Source organism: Brachionichthys hirsutus, chromosome 8 (assembly GCF_040956055.1).
Source record: "Brachionichthys hirsutus isolate HB-005 chromosome 8, CSIRO-AGI_Bhir_v1, whole genome shotgun sequence".
Classification (NCBI taxonomy): domain Eukaryota; kingdom Metazoa; phylum Chordata; class Actinopteri; order Lophiiformes; family Brachionichthyidae; genus Brachionichthys; species Brachionichthys hirsutus.
In genome coordinates this window covers 5,290,235-5,310,436 of record NC_090904.1, presented here as the reverse complement: position 1 = coordinate 5,310,436, position 20,202 = coordinate 5,290,235, and the positions used below count along the sequence as shown (strand labels likewise).

At 41.0% G+C, this 20,202-nt stretch overlaps 2 protein-coding genes across 2 annotated transcripts in view; both read right to left on the bottom strand.

Annotated features, from left to right (window-relative positions):
• Positions 1–473, bottom strand: part of iars1 (isoleucyl-tRNA synthetase 1) — a 31,561-nt gene extending 31,088 nt beyond the window's left edge. The window contains exons 1-2 of the mRNA XM_068742972.1: positions 355–473; positions 33–189 (exon numbers count right to left, since the gene is read on the bottom strand). Coding sequence (XP_068599073.1) covers positions 33–189; positions 355–473 — 276 coding nt within the window. The remainder of the gene's footprint in view (positions 1–32; positions 190–354) is intronic.
• Positions 474–2,195: 1,722 nt separating this feature from the next.
• rpl29 (ribosomal protein L29) lies at positions 2,196–3,978 on the bottom strand. Its single transcript, XM_068742653.1, has 4 exons — positions 3,943–3,978; positions 3,530–3,580; positions 3,310–3,374; positions 2,196–2,386 (listed from the first exon to the last, which is right to left on the bottom strand). The coding sequence occupies exons 2-4, from the start codon at positions 3,564–3,566 to the stop codon at positions 2,267–2,269; spliced, it is 222 nt and encodes a 73-aa protein (XP_068598754.1). The 5' UTR covers positions 3,567–3,580; positions 3,943–3,978; the 3' UTR covers positions 2,196–2,266.
• Positions 3,979–20,202: the final 16,224 nt, after the last annotated feature.

Below are 20,202 nucleotides of genomic sequence, written 5' to 3'. Positions count from 1 at the left end.
AGTTAACAGCATTCAGGATGTCGTATTCCCACCACAGGCAGGCCATGACAGTCCCAGCCAAATCTCCGCTCCACATGGAAGCCACTCTGGTGGGCGAAGCGAGTGACGATGTCCTTGATGGTGCCAGCCAGGATGTGACCATAGTGGGGTAGGCCTGTGGCAAAAGGGGGGCCATCGTAGAAGGTGTATCTAGTCGAGAAATGGGCAGCAACTTGTTTTAAGAGCAGGTATGGTGACCGCAATATATTTTCTATATTTAAATATATTAACCTGGAGATGACTTTAATTTTATTTATTTTAAAACATTGCAGATTAACTAAACAGTAAAAAAAAAAAAAAAAAGATGAGATTTACTTGGGCCTGTTCTTGGACTGTTTGAGGCATTCTTGAAAACAGTCCTTTTCTTTCCAGAACTGTGTGATCTTCTCCTCCTCAGAGGGAAAGTGGAGAGATTCAGGGACTGGCTGCACCATTGTTTCTGCACGGAGAGACAAACCATGAAAACGAAAGAGAAACCAAGTATCACCAGAGACATTCCCCAATCAGACAAAAAAATATTATTGCCCCCAATACAAACAACTAATTTGAGATAAATTAACAGTATAAACACTTTTATCAGTCTGCCACACACGAGAAGACAGGCAGGTTGACATTTCTCTTTCATCGATCACACATAACTTTGATATTTTTTTAAATAACCATTCATGGCAAAACATGTCGATTTTCTATCGTTGTTTCACGAACATGCAGCCAAATGTAATTTATCAAGTATTACCAAGTCGCACCAGCACTAAAGAGAAACTTCATTCACAAGAATGACGCCTCCTTGTTGATAGCTAGCAGGCTAACCTGGCCTAGCAATGCTGAAATTAGTCAGCTAGTAGCGAAACGTAACGCAAACGTTTGTCAGGGCGGCGATCAGCGTCCACGTATAAACCGCAAGCAATCAAACCTTGAAATATTCATTGATCTGTTCAAAAGCATTTACTCACATGTTCTCAAGCACCGGCCGCCAAACGACCAGAAATGATGCAAGCTGAAGACAGCGTCGGCGGAAGTGACGACATGATACGCGCTGCTCAGATTTATGAAAATAAATAGCAGTGTCTTATAAAATGAGAGCAATATATTTTGGAAATAGTATTTGATCTCTTTAAATGGTTGCATATATGCAAATACAGATGTTTAAATAAAGTTCAATTATTGTCAGAGTTGAGATTCCATAATTATTATTAGTAGTAGCAAGCCAGACGAATATTCTGAGAAAATAATTAGCAAATTCTGTTTTCGCTTTCCTTATTTTTGTTGTAGATTCAGAATTTGCTGTATCTTGTTCATATCAATCTTATTCTGATAACCAATCTCCAATGTAGATTGTCAAAAAAACTAAAATAAATCAGACAGGGAAGGCCCTCTCAATAAAATGATATATAACGTGCCACCAACCCATCCAGTAACTGTCCTCCCAGTTTTGACTTTGTTCTTGTAGCTTCAAAACCAGGATCATCTCTCACTGTATTATATATACTGTATAATCTATATGTACAAGCCAACAGGAGACAATTCTACAAAGCCACTGTGGAGAGCATCCTGGCGTACTGCATCAGTGTGGTACGCCGGGGGTGCAGCCACAGAGAGGAAAACCCTGCAGTGATCAACACAATCCAGAAGAACATTGGCTGCTCTCTGCCCCCCCTGGACCATATCGCCGGCTCTCACCATCTCAGCAGAGCATCATCCATTGCCAGAGACTCTTCAAACCCTGGACACAACTTGTTCAACCTGTTGCCCTCAGGACGGTGCTACAGGTCGCACAAGAGCAGGACTAAAAGACTGCTCTTGTGCAGTCATCAGCGCTCTGAACAACCACCAGCATGTGCACGAATATAACAACTCACGTGCAATTTGCAATGTGAAGGAAAATAATGTTATAAATTAAGTGTGCAAAGTACTGGAAAATCTATCTGCATGCAGTTCATCACTTTCAATTTGTGTTTTTTTCTACTACTATTTGTATTTTACATTGTACCCAATCTCGTTGTATATCCACTATGCAATGACAATAAAGGCTTTCTATCCTATTCTAATCATCTATTGAATACAATGTGTAATCAACGAAAACAACTTGACTTTCAGAAACAGCATTTCCAGGGACCGGACTGATGACAAATCAGCAACAACAACAAAAACTGATGTTGGTTTGTTAACAAAGCAAGGCTTTATTGTGACGTGGAAACATGGTACATGGACATGACTGCATTGCAGCTTATTTCTCCGGGGCAGCTGGGGCAGCCGGAGCAGCCCGGGCAGCCTTCCGCAATGCCTTCATGCCTTTCTTGTTGTGCTTCTTAGCAAACCGCATGTTCTTCAGGAACTTTGGATCCACCTGTAGCAAAGAAGAAAAACATGAGCAGGTGAATTAGTGACGATTTAATTTAAGACATGATACATTTTACGAACTGTTGAATTTGAAACATTCCAGAGATCAGACACTGGAAAGAAAACCTTCGGGAATGCTCAAAGGTGAAATTTGTCTTTAGTCATTCTGATGTTTCTCAGATCAGATTTGATTATTTATTTCATAACAAAAATTGTCTATCTATCTGGATCTAATGTGAACACAACTGTCCATCATAATGGCAGGCACGTGGACAATGATACATTCTTTCCACAAATTATCTGCTATCGCTAACAACAAATACTCATATTTGTCAGATGAAGCTTGGCATGTAAACAGACAGAGACATCCTGGTTATAAATTTAAGAAGGGTTTGGTCTGGAGGAAGGCAAACACATCGCTAACACTCCGTGGAAATGTATTTTCTGGCACTGGCTGATGACGGCAGTGCTTTGCCAATGCATACATGGAAAAACCCACATGAATTCTGTTCCATTAGGAATGCTGTTGCATGGTCACGAATCAGATCACATGCAACAGATAACAGTGAATCAGATCTGATTAGATTCGACTGGAAAAAGCAAGCAGAATTCATAAAAAATAAAACACGTTAATTGGTAACAGACATTTGCACCACCATTAAGTATGCAAAGCTCAGTCACAAACAAAACATTACAACTTGGTTTCCAGAACACGACTGAAACATTTCTGTAACCCGTTAATCCTACAGCGTCCGTTGCATTCTTATTAAAGTCCATAAATCGTCAATGACTTAACCTTTTCCGAGAAGGTGTGCTCTAGGGAGAAATCGGTGTTCACTCAGCTTTCTGCTTCAGGGCAAGCAAGCAAAATGTGATAGTGATATAAAACATGCATGTGCACAACAGTCAACTCAAATGACTGGTACGTACCCCCTTCAGTGACTCATATCTGTTAGACTTGGGCTTCTTGATGCCATTCCTGTGGGCTTTACGAGCTGTTAAAACGGAGACAATAAAATAAAACAAATTATGTATTGAATGTTGAAACAAACAAACACACACTCGTGAATAATGGTTGACAACCTGCCACACATTTTCCTTTAATTACCTCAATAACAGCAGCATTGCATATCACTTGAAAAATACTTACACTGGTTATGGGATGTGTGGTTCTTAGACTTTGCCATCTCGTCACTGGTTTCTGAAGGTGATAATTCATAATTTAGCATTAGCTAACATATTTGATAGCCCATTTCCGTAACTAAAATCCTCGTACTCTAAAACAAATCAACCCGATATTGACAATTCAAGACATTGAGGTATTTGACAAGAGCTATTCGATTTGATAGCAAACGTGAAGCTAACCCTTTACTACAGCGAACATTAGCATTCTTTAAATGTGAAATTTCAACTATGAACGAGTCTCATAATTAACCATACTGTGGCGGAATGATGGGCAATAAATTGGTCAATAAGAATTAATTGATAAATATGAGTGATGAGATAAACTTCTCAACGATTAATACAGATTTGAAAAAACACACAAGTGGGACATTTGTATACCTTCCGCACGAACAGGCGATAACCGGAAAAGAAAGAATATCTGTTCCGGTTGAAAAGAACAGAGGAAGCCAACGGAAAAAGACTGGTCACAGTGTCGCCTGCAGGTGATGTGTAGTATTACATGCGAAAGTCCAAAAATTACCACATGATGTCACCCTTTACAATTGTCAATATTTCTCCAATTTGTACTAATGGATTTACTCTACTGTCAATTTTTTTCAGACTTGTATTAATAATTAATAAATAAATAAATAAATACACAATTATAACATTAGAGAAGTTAAGTAGTGTTAATTTGAGCTCAATTCCCTACATCTTTATTTAATCCAATATAGGTGTATGATGAAGTAATGTAAACAATTCATTTAACATATCACCTTTTATCTTTATAGCTAAAGGTTGGACAAAAGGGACTCATTATCCCATCTGTTTCAGAAATGTGAGACAGCTATAAGATATTGTGAGAAGTTCCCATCATTTTTGGTGAGTGGCTCTAGTCTTTATGGATCTCCCGGTCAAATTGCAGACGTCTTTCAGGTTGTTTTTTTTATTTTACTACATGATTTTTTGATTTGAATTGTTGTCTTTTGTCCACATGTCACAAAAAAACAAAATGTAATATTTATTTTGTGATACATAGAAGGAGGCCTTCTCTCTTGATATAAATACATATATTCTCTATTATTTTGGTCCTCCAATCCCTTTTAAAACTATTTTTTGTATCTTCGGGAAGACTTCTTCCAAACCATTAATTTACATATTAATGTTGCCCTCTCGGAATGACCACAGGGTTCAGTGTCTTTCAAGAGTTTATTCCTTCTTATAGGAGAATCAGCAACCTCGTATATATTGAGATGAATATGTTCTGAGATATTAAATGAATTCCAAGTAATTCATGCAGTAGAACAAATTATTAAGGCCTTCACTACTGCATGAATTACTTGGAATTCATTTAATATCTCTTTAACATCTCAACAGCTGTCTGGCATTAACCTCCTCACTGTGTCTACTTCATTTGGTTTTAAAATTCATGCAGATATTCTTTTGTAACAAAAATGATTTATCTCCTGCTTGAGACAGAGCTTGATTGTTTTAAGAATTCCCTGAACAAGAAACCTATTTATGGGGCCCATTGTCAGCGCTTGAATCCAAGAGCTTTCATTAGCCAGTGTCTTGGTGAGTGAAGATAGATATGTAGGTTCAGAATGTAGTCTGAGGTCTTTTCATCTGCTACAGGGAAAAAAATATAGTTAACCCAATTCATTGTCATGTGATCATCGCTGCCGCCAGAAGAAAAACTAATGATAAAGTGAGAGTAGATGTTAAGTAAACATCAATGCTTGTGGTGACTCGGAGTCATGCGATTATCTCATGATTATACATACAAGTATTATTAGTCACTCTGGTTTTGTAGCTCCTTTGAGTGCTATATTATTCAGTTGGTTGGTCTAACATCTCTTCAAACCTTCCTGCTGGATTGCCAGAAATTCTGCAGGCTCTTTTTAAAACATTATAATCTTTTTCCTTTGCATTTTGGGGGAAATGTCTCCAGAACTGACTAAAATCTGACACAAATGCTGAACTCTCTAATTTGCAGTGCTTATTAGCAAACACATTTCATTTTTTGCATCTATCGAATTTTTATTTATTTTTTAACCATGAGGGACCATACTGCGAGACTGGGTAGAAGGGTGGCAAACGCCTCAGTGAAGAAATGAAATGGAGTAGCTCTTGTTAAAGGGACAGAAGCCTCTTGGATGGGAGAAACATCTTCAATAAAAACTTGAGAAATCCAGTTGATTCTTCATTTTTTGCTCTTCGTGACAGAAATAAGAACACGATTGGATTAGTTGGAGATCATTAAAAATGTTCCCTCTGGCACTCTCTTCAAAGATGCTGCTGAGGAGCCATTGATAAGACTCGACATGATTTCAGTCACTGACACGGATGCCTCAAAGTCGGATCCACTGGATACAGCAAAAGGAGATGATGGGCGGAGTGCGAAGCAGCCAGAATTTACAGACTGATCCAGAGAGATTGCGCTGCCTCTGGCCCTCCCCTCTGCTGTGATGGATGTGAAAGGATGTCCAGCCATGTGACTGTGCTTACCACTCTCACACACACACACTGACAGAACCAAACATTTCTTTAAACAGCACCCTGACCTCTTGTCATCCTCTCCTTTCATTTTCTTCTCTTTTCTTTCGTCTCTCCTCCCATTCTCACCCTAGGTTGGGTGATTCCCTACTCAAGCAGAAGAAACCGTGGCACAGCGTCCTTTATATCCATGATTGAGTCCTCAAGTCTCTCTGATCCGCTCTGCAATCAGATCTGCCAGGTCAATTGCAAATTTTAGAGCATGCTTGTATTCGGATTGGGAAAAGAAACATTATCCCTCACTGGGTGTGCCTAACAGGAAGGCACCCACCCCTATTCACTCTGTTTCTGATCGATTATACTCTTCCAGGGAGTCCAGGTGCAGATTTGTGCTGTTATGGTGCTAATTATACCTCAGTAATAAAAACTATAAAGCTCAGGTGGAAAATGTTCACATTTACTGCAGTGCATTTGAGCTTCAGTGTCAGGACAGATGATGGTACGGACCCAAAAGCACGAAAACAGGGGTAAGTCCTAGAAGCGTAGTTTATTTCATACAGCATGCAGTTCAAAAGCCAGATAATCAGTCCAACTAGCGACAGAACCAATTAGGGGCAGGCGAAGAGGCAGGCAGGGTCAGAACACAGGTGGCCCAATCTGGAACTCTGGAGAGTAAGAAACATCACTAACAATCTGGCGCCGGAGTGAGGACTGAACAGAGTGTATGCAGTGTGAGGCTGGCGAGGAGATGAGCAGCAGGTGTCCACAGCAGCAGGTGACAGGGCTGAAGTGATTACAGGTGTGGCCGGCAGCGCAGAATGACCTGAGTGGGAGGCTCCAGCTGGGTTCCTGGATGTAATAATATTCCTCTATTTATAATAATAATAATAATGCGTTGGTTTTATATAGCGCTTTTCTGGGCACCCAAAGACGCTTTACATTATTTCATTCACCTGGTGAAAAGGACATACAGTAAAGCTTCTCAATGGATTTCCAATGTAAATTGTTGGTAGGGTGGGGCCCCCCTCCCCACTCCCGGGTGGGGCCCCTCCCTTGGTCAGGATAACCTCATTCAATATTGGTGCTGGTCCAGATAAAGGAGTGGATTTTATGGTTTCATCTGTGTTTATGTTTAATTGATTATTATTATTCTTTTTTAAAGCTTCTGTATTTTTGGTTGGAAGAAGATTTGTGTCTGTTAATTATGAAGGAAACACAGACTGTTCCCTGCGCCCCCGTCTCTGCATTCTGGGGTCCACATGCAGGGAGTCCAGCACAAAGCCACGGAGCCATGAGCTTGCTCTTATTTTAGCATTTCCAACATCTTTTTTTTCATTTCTCAGGAACTGATGCCAGTCGATGCATGCTCTACTAAGACAGCAACTTACAAAGCTGGACAGTGAATAATAGATGCGGTGAACATTTGTGAAGTGGAAATACGCAGCGTCATAATGAAATTGGGCATAAATGAGGAGTACGGAGGCTGCAGACTGACTCATGCAGACGTCTTGGCGCTCCCATAAAAAGCACTTAAATACTTTGTCAGTTGAACTTAACCATACTGTATGCTGTTTTGTCGACAGTCCTATTTACACAGATGACACGTATCGATGCAAAAAGATCCACGGGTCGGATAACTGACATAAAATCCAACAAACTGTATTAGTCACATTCCCGCAGCGCTCGTTAATTACACTCATTCAACAGCATACCCATATAGAGTTTTCACACACGCCTACTCACGCGTTCACACAGTGCAACTCACTATTGGGTATTTTTAAACACAGTGCTGTCGGGAAGCCTGTTATACAATATATATCTCAGGTACCGGCCAGTCTGACTGAGCTGTCTCCTGCCTCGAGGCCGGCGTTCACAAATAGACACGACTCACGGCGGTCCTTGATTAGAGAGGAGCAGAGAGGTGAAGATTAAAAACTGTTCTTTATACTGAATATTAAAAGGAAGATTATTAACTAAAATAAGATCAGCCACTCACCTCAGACTAAAACGAGTGCGCAACTGAGAAACGGTTTTCTGCCGCATTCACACGCCTGTGTGAGACGTTGGAGGAGAGATGGGTGAAGCGTCTCGCTCGAGGACACAACAGAGAACGACTGAGCGGGATTTGAACCACCAACCTTCAGCCGATCGGCCAACCCACTCTACCATCTAAGCCACAGCAGCTCCGTTGTTCCTTGCAGAGAAAATAGCTCCATCATGCGGCAGTAATGTCTGATGTAACGTGAGCCTTGTTTGTTTGTTTGTTTGTTTGTTTGTGCGTCCGTTTTGAGGGTAACAAACCGAGCAGCCAGAGACGGATAGAAGGGCTCAGCGGCAAATGGCCTCAGGCTAGAATCAAACCTCGGTTGATGAGATAAGGACTCGGCTTTGACATGCAGTTCTGTCCAACAGTGAGCTGCTGGGCACCCTGTGGTGTTTTAGGAAGACGCAGATGCCATTTCTCTGCTTTGTTTAGTACAAATACAAACACCGACCCCTCAGCTTCATGCCTCATTCCCTCCGGAGCCTTCTATCAGACAGTTCTCCTCCATCACCAGCTCTCACTGACCGTTTGTTACCTCCGTTTCCATAGCGCTGCGACACTTCGGCCATTCTCGCCTCTGCTCTTACCTTGTAGCCAGTTTGTTACTCTCCAATCGCGGTGACATCGTCATTCCACCGAGCAAGGCAGCGCTGCTCTCGACAGTATTGGTGATTCATCGGTGCTATTCAAAAGAACTACGTTGATGGAAGCTGCATCAAGCTGTACAGAGTCTGTTAGAATTGTATATAACAGTAAAACATACACAACATTTAGGAAGGTGGAGGCTAAGGTAAGATCTATTTTTATTTCCAACAGTGCCTGCGTAGATGCATAGAAACACTATTTGGAATATGAAGTTTTCAGATTAAAGTATCCTTAACTTCAGATAATTTAAACATTATTGATGAGGGACAATTGAAATGAAAAGGTCATTGTCTTATTTTGAATATTTTTAATTTGCCCCACAAAACTTTAAAAGAAAATTCAAGCACAGACATTATCACATGGCTCCTAAGATGTTTCTAAAATTAAGCTAAGAGCAATTGCAAAAAAAAATCTGATGACAAGGGTAACCCATTTGTTTTGTTTACCCACGACCCAGATCTCGGTTCAAGCAGTCAGGAAAATGAATGAATGAAAGAATGAAAAATGAAATTGATGTATTAAATAACCCAGCTCAGACAACAAAAGGCTACAACTGAGTCTGCATAAATTCTTGAATATACTTTTGCTTTGTGTTCAGGATAAAACACACCTTGCATTTTATCCATACCTCCAAAACCATGTCTCCTTACAGTTTACCAGAATAAAGGTTAAAAAGGTTAAAAACAGGTTTTGCTTGGCTGCAAATACCTCTATCTGGAAAATGAAACTAATATCAATGAGAGAGAGTGAATCGACATCTGAGCGAAAGGTTCAGAAAGTTAGGCAATTAAATTCAAACAAGTGAAACGCGAGCCATCATCATTATCATCATCTTCATCTTCACAGAACTCAAATTATACATGTCTGAACTAAAATGATGGTGTAAATGTAAAATGATCACAGAACGACTGGGCTCATTCTCTGGCCTCTGCTGCTGCTGGGATCGTGCCTGCGATGGTGTGAATGTTAATTTGAAACAAGGCCTCCTGACGCCTCGAGTGCTAAATGCATACACACATACCACAACAGTGTGTCATAAATTCATAGTTAAATAGCGTGCGGGTGTTATATAAACCACAGCGACACCAGTATATGTACGTAAGCCAGGATTCCCATCGGCATTATGTCGCAAAGCGTATGTGTCACTTTTACACCGGTTCACAGTTTCCAATGTCCTTGTTAACACAGGAAGAAAACGGAAATACATCCACCGCTGAAGCCAAGAATAGATTAATAGGAAAACAGAATTTCCTCCAGTTTAAGGTCATCCCCCCCTACATGCGATAATATTATCTCTTCAAGAGGAGTTAGGTTAGAGCATGACCCGCTTCTTATTTATTCTCATTGTTTTACATTCACTGTCCGTCTGTTTGTCTGTTGACCTTTCTGGCTGCCCTGTTTCTGTTCCATGTTCACAGACCCAGTTGTCCGTTTGCGTCAATGCATCGTCTTGTCTGCGGTTCGGTAATCCTTGTGTGCGTCTTGTGTCTCCCCATTAACCCCCCCAGTATCTGCTTGTCTGATTGATTGATTTCACAGGCTTCCAGTTATCTTCTCTCACTGACATATCTATTTATCATTGTCTCTCCTTTTCCTCATCACTCCTTCCAACATTTTGTCCTCTCTATTTTCTTATTGTTGGACCGCGACCTTTTTTGTCCTTTGTTTCTCTTTATTTACTCCTCTTGGACATTTATTGGCAGGAATCCTGACTTTATATATCTTTGAACCACATCCCATGTGTTTCAGCCCGCGGTGTCTTCTTTTGGGTCCTGATTGCCGACCCTCTGACTGCTCTAGTTCCTGTTCTCCAGCGGGGCGGACCCTCACTCTTTTAATTCAGTAATTATATATTATCATCATTTATGTCATCAGATTGTCCCTGTCTTTGTAGAATGTGTTGATAGATCTCATGAAACTTTGCTCTAGAACAGGAGACATCAACAGGGCGGCCTCTGGGCTGAAACCAGACTACAAGACACTTCTGTTCTTTCTTATAATCGGAAAAGATAGCCCCATTTTTTAATTTACCGGTACATCATCCAAGGGATTTTTAGCAGGATTTTCAACAATGAGGCCAGCTCAGTTAAGCACATGTGGCACAACCTTTATCTCATGCAGGAATAGACTCAATTTTTTTAGCATAGATATATAATTCCTTCCTTTTTTATTTACAATCATACATACATTTTAAAGTTAACTCACCGCTGTGTTGTGTGTCAGGAAATATTCAACTGCTTCCTGAGTCTTCTCTGTTGAAGTGGCTCTTAGACAAGATTAAAAATTTTATTATTTGTTTAAGTGAAGGGGTTTACAAATATTTATAAACCGCACACCAATAATACAAAGTTCTGCACAAATGAAACATTTGCATTGCAGATTTCCAAACCACTGACTGCACCTGTTCTCTGATCCAGCATATGTTTTCCTTGAGTTTTAATTACACCGGGGATATCGAATCATCTTAAGACTTAAGTGATTGTAAAGCTCAAAGCCGCCAAATAGCGTTTCAATAGGTGCTTCCAGAACTACGCAGGATTGACTGGATGGTTTCTTTTAGCTGTTTTTGGGTTGATAGAAACATGGGAAAAGGGAGTATTTATTTTTATTCCATCCTTTGTCATTGACAAAGTGAATGAAAGCAGTGATTTATTAAAACTCCCGAGTCCTTCTGGATGCATTTTCTTCTCAGTTCTTATTCATAACAGGAAATAATGTGCTGTCAAGGTGTGTTTAATTATAGGGAATCTGTGTACTCGACAAACACGTGCACCCACACACACATGCACACAACACTGAGGCAGAGTGGTGCTTACAGCTGGACTCCTGCTGCTGTCTGTGTGATGAGGAAAATCTAGGTCTCTCATCTTGTTAATCACACATATGCAGTTCACTGCTCGATGAAGGTGTTGATTAAACACGGCGGTGAAAGAACGAGAGAGCTGCAGTTTTGCCCGAGGTTATTTATGGTGAGGGGATTTTCAGGTCAGCCCTGAATTTGTGGGCTGATCAGATCTTGTGTTTCCCTCTTTCCGCAGTTGAAACGAGAAACTATAGAAGAATTTCACTTGCACAATTTCCATGGAAAAAAACAACAATTCTGTACAATTTTTCTTTAAGAATAACATAACGTAACCTGCAAATAGTACTGGTGTTCGTTTGTCTGTTAGTGTTTTCTGTATCTGTAACAGCATACATTTGTGCGTGACATAAATTAATTTCTTCATTCATCTTCCTAACCGCTTTGTCCGTTACCGGGTCGTGCTGGAGCCTTTCTCAGCAGTCAGCGAGCGAGAGACGGGGTACACCCTGGACAAGCCGCCAGTTTATCCCAGGGCCACACTCAGACGGACAGACAGACAATCATTCACACACACACACACACACACTCACTACTATGAGCAATTTAGTGTAACCAATTCACTTAACTTGCATGTTTTTGGTGGAGGAAGGAAGCCGGAGAACCCGGAGAGAACCCGGAGAGAACCCACACAGACACGGGGAGAACATGCAAACTCCTCACAGAAAGGCCCGAGTCGGATTTGAACCTGTGACTTACATTTCATTTACAGAATACACCAGGAACATTACTTAAATACATTCAAATCTGACCTAACTTGTATGTGATCACTGCTTCTCACAAATCACATGGTCAAACATCTGGTTTGTTTCTGCTGCTATGGGAACTAGAATAAACTATGGAAGAAACAGGGACCGGATCCAAGGCATTTATATCCAAATTTAGGTCCCACAGGTTCAAGTTGAGTCTGTAATGGCTGCATGTGTCTCGTTTTCTTGCAGGGTGAAGTAAAGTCCACACATTTCCAACAGAAAACACTAGGTGTGGGCTGGAGTGATCAGGATCTCCATGGGAGCGGGTGGGAGTTGGATGACGCATCTGCAGGAATTTGTGCTCAAAAGATCAGAAATCCTGCAGGAGCATGTGGAAATCTTAGAAATAGTAATTGAGCAGCCCTTAGTATCCTAACAGCATCTCACTTTTATAACCAAAGACAATTTGTGACAAGCCTTTTCAGAAAAAATTGCCCACCTCTTCAACTGAGATGTTTATCACGTGCAGGTGGAGAAGTTAAGAAAACCATGGCAATGTGACATGTGATCATTTTCCTTCGTGCTGCCGCTTCCTCGTGTGTTCCTGAGCAGAAACCATGTGACAGCAGATCCAAGCAAACAGGCGGCACTGGAGAGCAGCTGCATGAGGAGACACCAAAGCACGGGAGTTTGCATGCACAATTGCTCATGCATCCATGCACACGCTAATGTATCACGCCTCCGTGCATGAGCGCAAACATACTTTAGCGGCACATCCTTTCAACTGCAGTACCAGACACACTATTTTGTCTTTGTGTGTGCAGACAAATCCTGTACCAGGAAGAACAACATCTTGAGAGAGAATACACAGACATACAAGTCGGATTGCTCCCTCTAACTATCTCAGCTGCCTCATTCAGTAAAAAAAAAAAAAAGGCCACTGATGTGTGAAAGCGAGATTTGCAGCGTGCAAATATAATAATGAATGAAGATAGGGTGCATGTGCTTGCAGACATGTGCATGTGTGCGTATGCGTCTTGAGCATGATGGAATTAATCTTCCCTTTGATTCCCTCTTGTGGATCACTCAGTACTGGGAATAGCTGTGTGTGTTGGTGTGCACGCGTGTGTGCACGTTGGGGAGTGAGAGAATGTAGAATAGAGAGGTGCAAGTCAATCTTTTTCATTCAGCAGCTAGCTACTGATATATCATTCAACTAAAAATGAGACCTGAAGGAGGGGAGGGAGTGCTGAGGAGAACGGCAGGAATGGAGGCTGAAAAATGGAGATGACAGAGATAAAGGGAGGCACGGGGTATGAAGCGAATTCTGAAAAAGATATGAGGGGTGAGACAAAAGGGAGGAGGCAAGAGTGAGAGAGAGAGAGAGACAGAGAGAGAGAGAGAGCCTATAGGGATGGATGTAACTGGATAGAGAACAGAACAGGAGGAAAGAGGCCACTGCAAAGGATAATTAGAATCTGGGATCCACATTTCCTCACCATTGATTAACTATGAATGAAGTCTAGTCGTGCACTCCAGCAAGATTGTAGGATACTCGGTTTGTGTGTGTGACTGAATAAAACAGACCCATTCCCTTTTTTGTACATACTATGATATATGTTAACCATCACATCACATCCAAAACTGTCTATGCTGCTAAAAAATACAGTAATAGACAGCATTTTGATTATCTCAGTAGCTTATATACTTGTATACTATACTTATATATTACTTACTGCATATACCCGTTTCTGTATTATGATGTGTAATCTTATCCGTGCAAATAATGCTAACCTTGAGTTATATTTGTGCTTTGTGGCCAGTTATTGGAAAAATATTTAAGCACAATTGACAGATATTTAAAACTTCTACCAAAAGGTGCATATCAGTGTCATGTGCTAATGTTCTGTGTTCTTTCACACATCTACAAACTCCCACACATTCTGCATGGGGAAATGATTTTGGAATAAAACAGCTGTCGTCCTGATAAATCCTCAGGTATTTTGCAGGTGCCGGTGTAGTGGAATGTCCATGTGGATGTCAGCCTCAACCCAGTGAAAATAATGACTTTATATGGGTGGCAGGTGGACAGATAGGTGGAGTATACAGTACAATCATGTCGCAGGTGATCTGTCCACTATTGTATGTGCGCTATGCTGCCTACTGTGTGTAGACATATCTGATATAGGCTTATATTTCCAGGAAAAACATCCTTTCCACCTCAGTCTTTACCTAAATGCTGTCCTATTTGAGGCTTTGCATCACACAGTGAAGGTGCCAAATGCCCACCAATGTAACTGTTACAAATAGAGAAATAAGTACATAAATAAATATTAGTGTAATAGCCAGGTTAGACCAGTTTCTTTTTCTTTCTTTTATCTGTCAATGGCCCCATCACTTTCTGCTACCTCAGGACTGCAATGTACTAACAATGCAACTAATCACAGTTCAATTGCATGTGCTGTATTACATAAACTATCTGCACCGGGTGCCACTTTGCAATGTTCAGTCGCTACAATTCCTGTGAATGCATCTGCAAAGTCAACGAGTTCATAAAAGAAGTGAAGTACCAACATCTGGATTCAGCCTCCGTGCGGTTCAGCCGGGCCTTGATTAAAAATAAACAAACACGTAAATGTGGTCAAGTAGAATTGTAGTCTGTGTCTAAACATCCTGAGTGAAACTGCGCTCTGAGAAGCGCCCTCCAGGCGCCAGTACTCCAGCGGCAGCATCATTTAAATGAAAAGAGGGAGAAAGGGACAACGAAGATTTTTGAAGAACAGGTTGTAATAATACACTTTGTTCTCTAAAGGTATTAAAATGCAACGACTCAAAATTGGCTGGAAATGAAATATATTTGTACCTTTTCTTTCCTCAGCTTTATTACAATTTGAATGACATGCGTTTGCTGTATAAAAACTCACGCCTGTCTTGTATGTTATTGTGTCCAGTAGGACATTTACATGCTCACTCGTGTATAAAATAAACCAGACTATTCTTAAGTTAACTTTTGACAAGCTAATTTGTTTAATCACTTTAATATTCACTTATTAATTTGTGCTAAGTTATCGTTATCTTTGCTTTCATTACTTTAAGTGCTAATTTTTCCAAGTTGTTTTATTTTGGCTTCTTGATTGTGTCATGCCTCCCTCTTGTGTTAATCAAGTACATGCATTTGGTTAGGAATGGGATGAGAACTGCCTGGTGGATTTGGAATCATGAATGCTCTTTCCACATTGTAATCTCAATGTGTGCTCACACAATGTTTCATTCAAACCTTCCTTATTGTCTCTGTGGCCAAGTCATCCAACCCCTTTCTTTCCATAGATAATATTTTAGTTCCCACTCTGTACTTGCCTCCATGCAATGCTTTGCTCCTGTCTCGCCTCATTAGTGTCCATTATCGGTTGGGCGAGCTAAAGATGCAGCGCTCAGAATCAGAATGTCAATAAGTCATTTCCAGCAAGAGGCACAGGACACTGTGTGTGTGTGTCTGTGAGTGTGTATTTGACACTAATCATCAACAAATCCCCTGGTTGTGCCACAGCTCCATGTCAGTGTTGTTTATTGGCAAACATGAATCTCGGCTGGACAGCACAGCAGCTGATATGTTCTCTCTCTCTCTCTCTCTCTCTCTGTGTGTGTGTGTGTGTGCATGTCAGTGAGAGATTATTTTCTATCATCACACTAAGTAGAATCCCCTTAAGTAGGCGAGTGGTTCCTATATTATAGCGCTGAAAATGACACCTGCTAAAAATAGCTTGGCTAAAAAAAAAAAACGACTACAACATTTGATTACCACGAGATCTTAAAATACTGATACGATAAAAATTGTCATCAAAAAATATATTACGGTAATAAACACAGGATGGCAATGAAATCCTATCCACAGTGGGCTGTGGTTTGAGTAGAGAATGTTCACAAATATCTCCTTTCACCTGTGTTTGGCTTCTGGGTCTTATTATCTGGCACGTCCAGCATTTTTTATTGCCAAAGAGGTTATTTTTTACCTTAGTGTAGGACACATGACAGGGAAGAACCAGTTACATTTTGGAATGGATTCTGATAAAGGGACATATTCAGGATCAACCCCCACCCTTTTTTTCTTCTGGATATCACAAGACAAGACAAAACTACTTGATTGGGGACCAGAAAACTGTGTGGAAGCGCGGAAACCCCCCTCAAAAAAACATTATCAACATCTGGACCGGGATGCCGAGGAGAACCGCCATTAATGAGTTATTAATGTTTTCTAAACTGCTTTATATTTGTTGCAGAATTTTGGAAACATTCTTCTTGCTGGGGTGTGTTACACACATGCTGCTGTTTGGAAAGCAGTGTGGGAATAACAGAGGCATCATTCTCCACCTTACAAGTCCGTGGTCACAAAACTATTTCTGAAAAATAATATTAGACCAATGAAAATACTCTGGCATGGATGACTTATGCATATCATTTTGTCTTTTGACAGCGCTGACTCTAGTTCTCTAGCTTTTTTTTTTTATCGTTCAACTTTGATAACCAACTTGATTTTTATGTCATTACACAAACTGTAATGCAACAGGAAAAGATGCTGTCTTTACCCTCTGTGTCTGTCCATCTATCTCACTGTGGGAAAACCCTGGCCTGTCCTTGGCCCAGTGTGACAGATTCCACCATGTGATCAGAGGCAACAGATTCCCTACATATCAGACGACTCGGGTGTCCACGTCCGCTTCCTGCCCTCCCACACACACACACACACACACACACACACACACACAGACCTGTGCACAAATTGCCTTCCTCCTCTGTCCTCTGTCTTAGGGCTAGTGGCCTGGTCCGGGTCCACACAGCTGGCAGTGGGATCAAGTTGCAGCACTCAGCCTTAAAATAGATCCAACGATCATTAATATCCACCGGTCACCGTGTTTCCTGTTAAAGCAGTGATGGGGCACAGGGTTAAGGAGAGAACAGAGGAGCCACTTATGCTACTTACAGTTAATCAGCGGAGAATGGAAATAGCAGAACAGAAAAGGCTCATGTAAGAGAAATTAACCTAAGAACACCCACATTGTTTTAAAAGGAGCGGGTTGCTGATTTATACACACCCTGCTCTGTATTCAACCGAGAGCATGTTATCAACAATTATATCAGCAACCGTTGCATTAACCACAGAAAAACATGCTTTGCTCTCTGTTGCCTGCATCATTTAGGCACAGTCTTATATGAATAAGATTTCGAACCCACTGACACTGATTGGAGTGGAGAATAGTAATATGTCAATGAGATTTACTCAATTTAATGAATGATGTCTATATATATATAAGGTGAACTGTGGAGTTTTGCACTACACAATAAAGCTTAAAATTCATAAGTCCTGCATTTTTCAGGAAAAAAAAAAGCCTTTTGCAATAAACTGCTTAGTTAGAATTTTCTCCAAACCAAAATTACAAAGCAGACTTATTGATTCAAAGGGAGGAAATAAGTCAGCGAGATTAGAATGACTTTCAGTCTGGGGCTCAGTGGAAAAGAGGCCCTTATCTGGTGAGTAGGTGTTCATAAGACCTATTTCTGGACGGCGTGCCGACAGACTAGCTCGAGCATTTCCTCTGTTTTGTCATCCGCTCACACTCTCAAAGACACAACAGTAATCCACACAACTAAAGATACACACGTGGACTGTGGCAAATCACTGATCACAAATCAACACTCAATGCAATCTGGGAAAGGGTGAAGTGTGATAAAAAAACACACACAAAACCAGTATTCTGTCACCATGTTTCTCTGGCAACTGAGGCAAAGCAATAAGTAGTGCGGTAAAGTATAAAAGTGTTTAAGTATGAGAGTGCATAAGTAAGTACCTTTGTGACTGTATAAACAGGTTTGCGTGTGTTTAAGCAGGTGCCCGGGTGTTCACATTTTCATTGGTGTTGCACTTTATTACTTGATTACAGTAGATTACAATATGTGATAAGCACAGCAGAGGATTTGACATGATTGCAACAGATGATATAGGATGAAAGGGGATGATTTATTTCTTGGTGGTTGTTTCTGTTCAAAGAGGATATGCTCTGAGATTAATGGAGTCCAGATGAGGGTGGCCGACTCTCCTGCCACAAATAAAATGATGACGCTCGTGAATCTATGAAGACTCAGTGACGGGACTGTGGGGTCCATGCATAACAGCAACATGAATGAAATAGAGCAGACCTCACCAATCAGCTGACAGTGACAAGAGGATTCTGTTGGGAGCTCATCTCTCCTCGCTGGCGTATCAATCAAGTTGAGCCACATATTACTTTTATATCGACTGTTTTGAGTTTGGGCTTCTTTTGAAGCACCTTTGGTATTTAAATGTGCTTTGTAAATGAATTTGACCTTGACCTTGACATTGACAAATTAGATGTAAATGACAGGATAATATGGGAAATAAATAATGGCATAACTTGAGACAAAGAATAGCATTCCTGACCTAACGAAAAAAAGGATGCTTCAAACACATGGGACCAATACATTTATGCATCTAATTTGTTTCTTACTGTGTGATATTAGACACTTGACGGATGCATTGTACTCCCATAAATGAAATAATTTGGCATTTTGTCAAACTAAGAAATATTTGAAGTGATTATGCAATATCTTTCTGCCTGCTGTGTGTTTTCACTGTCTCCCTCTGCCTGCCGCCTCTGTGTTCGACTCTGTTGGTAAGGATATGCAGCAGGCTGGATGTGCCTGGATCATTAAAGATATAATGGGTGCGAGTGCTGGGTTACAAGGGGCTCTCCCTGCCTCATTAATAATCCATCGGAGACCAATTTATCAACAGACAGCCGGAATACTAACGAAACTCTTCCTCACCCCATTCACAGACTTCCTCCTTCTCAGTTCTGTATATGCATGTGTGTGTGTCGTAGTTGTGTGGGTTTGTGTGTTCTATGTTTTACAACTTTGTGTGGATACGTTTTTATAAATGACCTCTAGACGAGACATCCTGTCACGTCTAGAGGTCAGCAGGGTGAGGGAGAGGATATCTCCTCTTTACCATCAAATAGATTTGCTTTACAAAACATGTTGCTGCTGTTGTTTGTGTTTCTTCTATCTCCAACTGTTTTTTAACATCCAGAAATTCCTTATTTTATACAGGTAGCAGGCATAGTGTGTACCGAGTATGATCTGGAGATCCCCGAGTCAAGATGGAGGTCACCTCCAAAGGTGATCGAGAACAATCGGGACAGCTAAGATCCTGCGCAGAACCCTCAAGCTCCCAGGCCTCTACCACCCGGGTGGTAGAGGCATTGTCTCGCCACCCGGGTGGGCGAGACAACAAATATTTTATGTATATATTTTACGTATATATATATATATATTATATATTATTATTTCACACATGATCCTGTCATTTACATCTAATGTGTCAATGCCAAGGTCTTTCAGTGTGCTTTGTGCAATGGAAATAATTTAAGAAAGCTTTTCCTTGTTGACAAACACGCTGTTTGGCTTGAAGGTGCCCTGGACTGTAACATCACACTGGACTGAACCAACCTAAGGGAATGGATGAGACGATGGCATTAATGATTCATGGCTGGGGTTGGGCCGTTGTTGGTTACTGGCAGAGTGCCTGATGTCCCTCCAGACCGGCTAAAGGATGATGTCATGCTTTAGAGTATCGATTAAACTCTGACCTTTACATATCACAGTCTCTCCCTTTCTCTATTGTTCCCTCTGTCTTCTCTACAATTCTGCCCACCCCCCCACCCCCCTTCTCATCTTCTCTCCTTTAATCTGAGCTCATCAAGTGCATCATCACAAGCCAGATGCAACCACTAAAACAATAAAGCGCCCATTCGGAGAGTCATAAAACACATCATAATCAGATGGTCCACGCCAGAATCAATAATTTCCAGTTAGATCTGGTACTCTGGAAGGCAGCTGTGGATGCT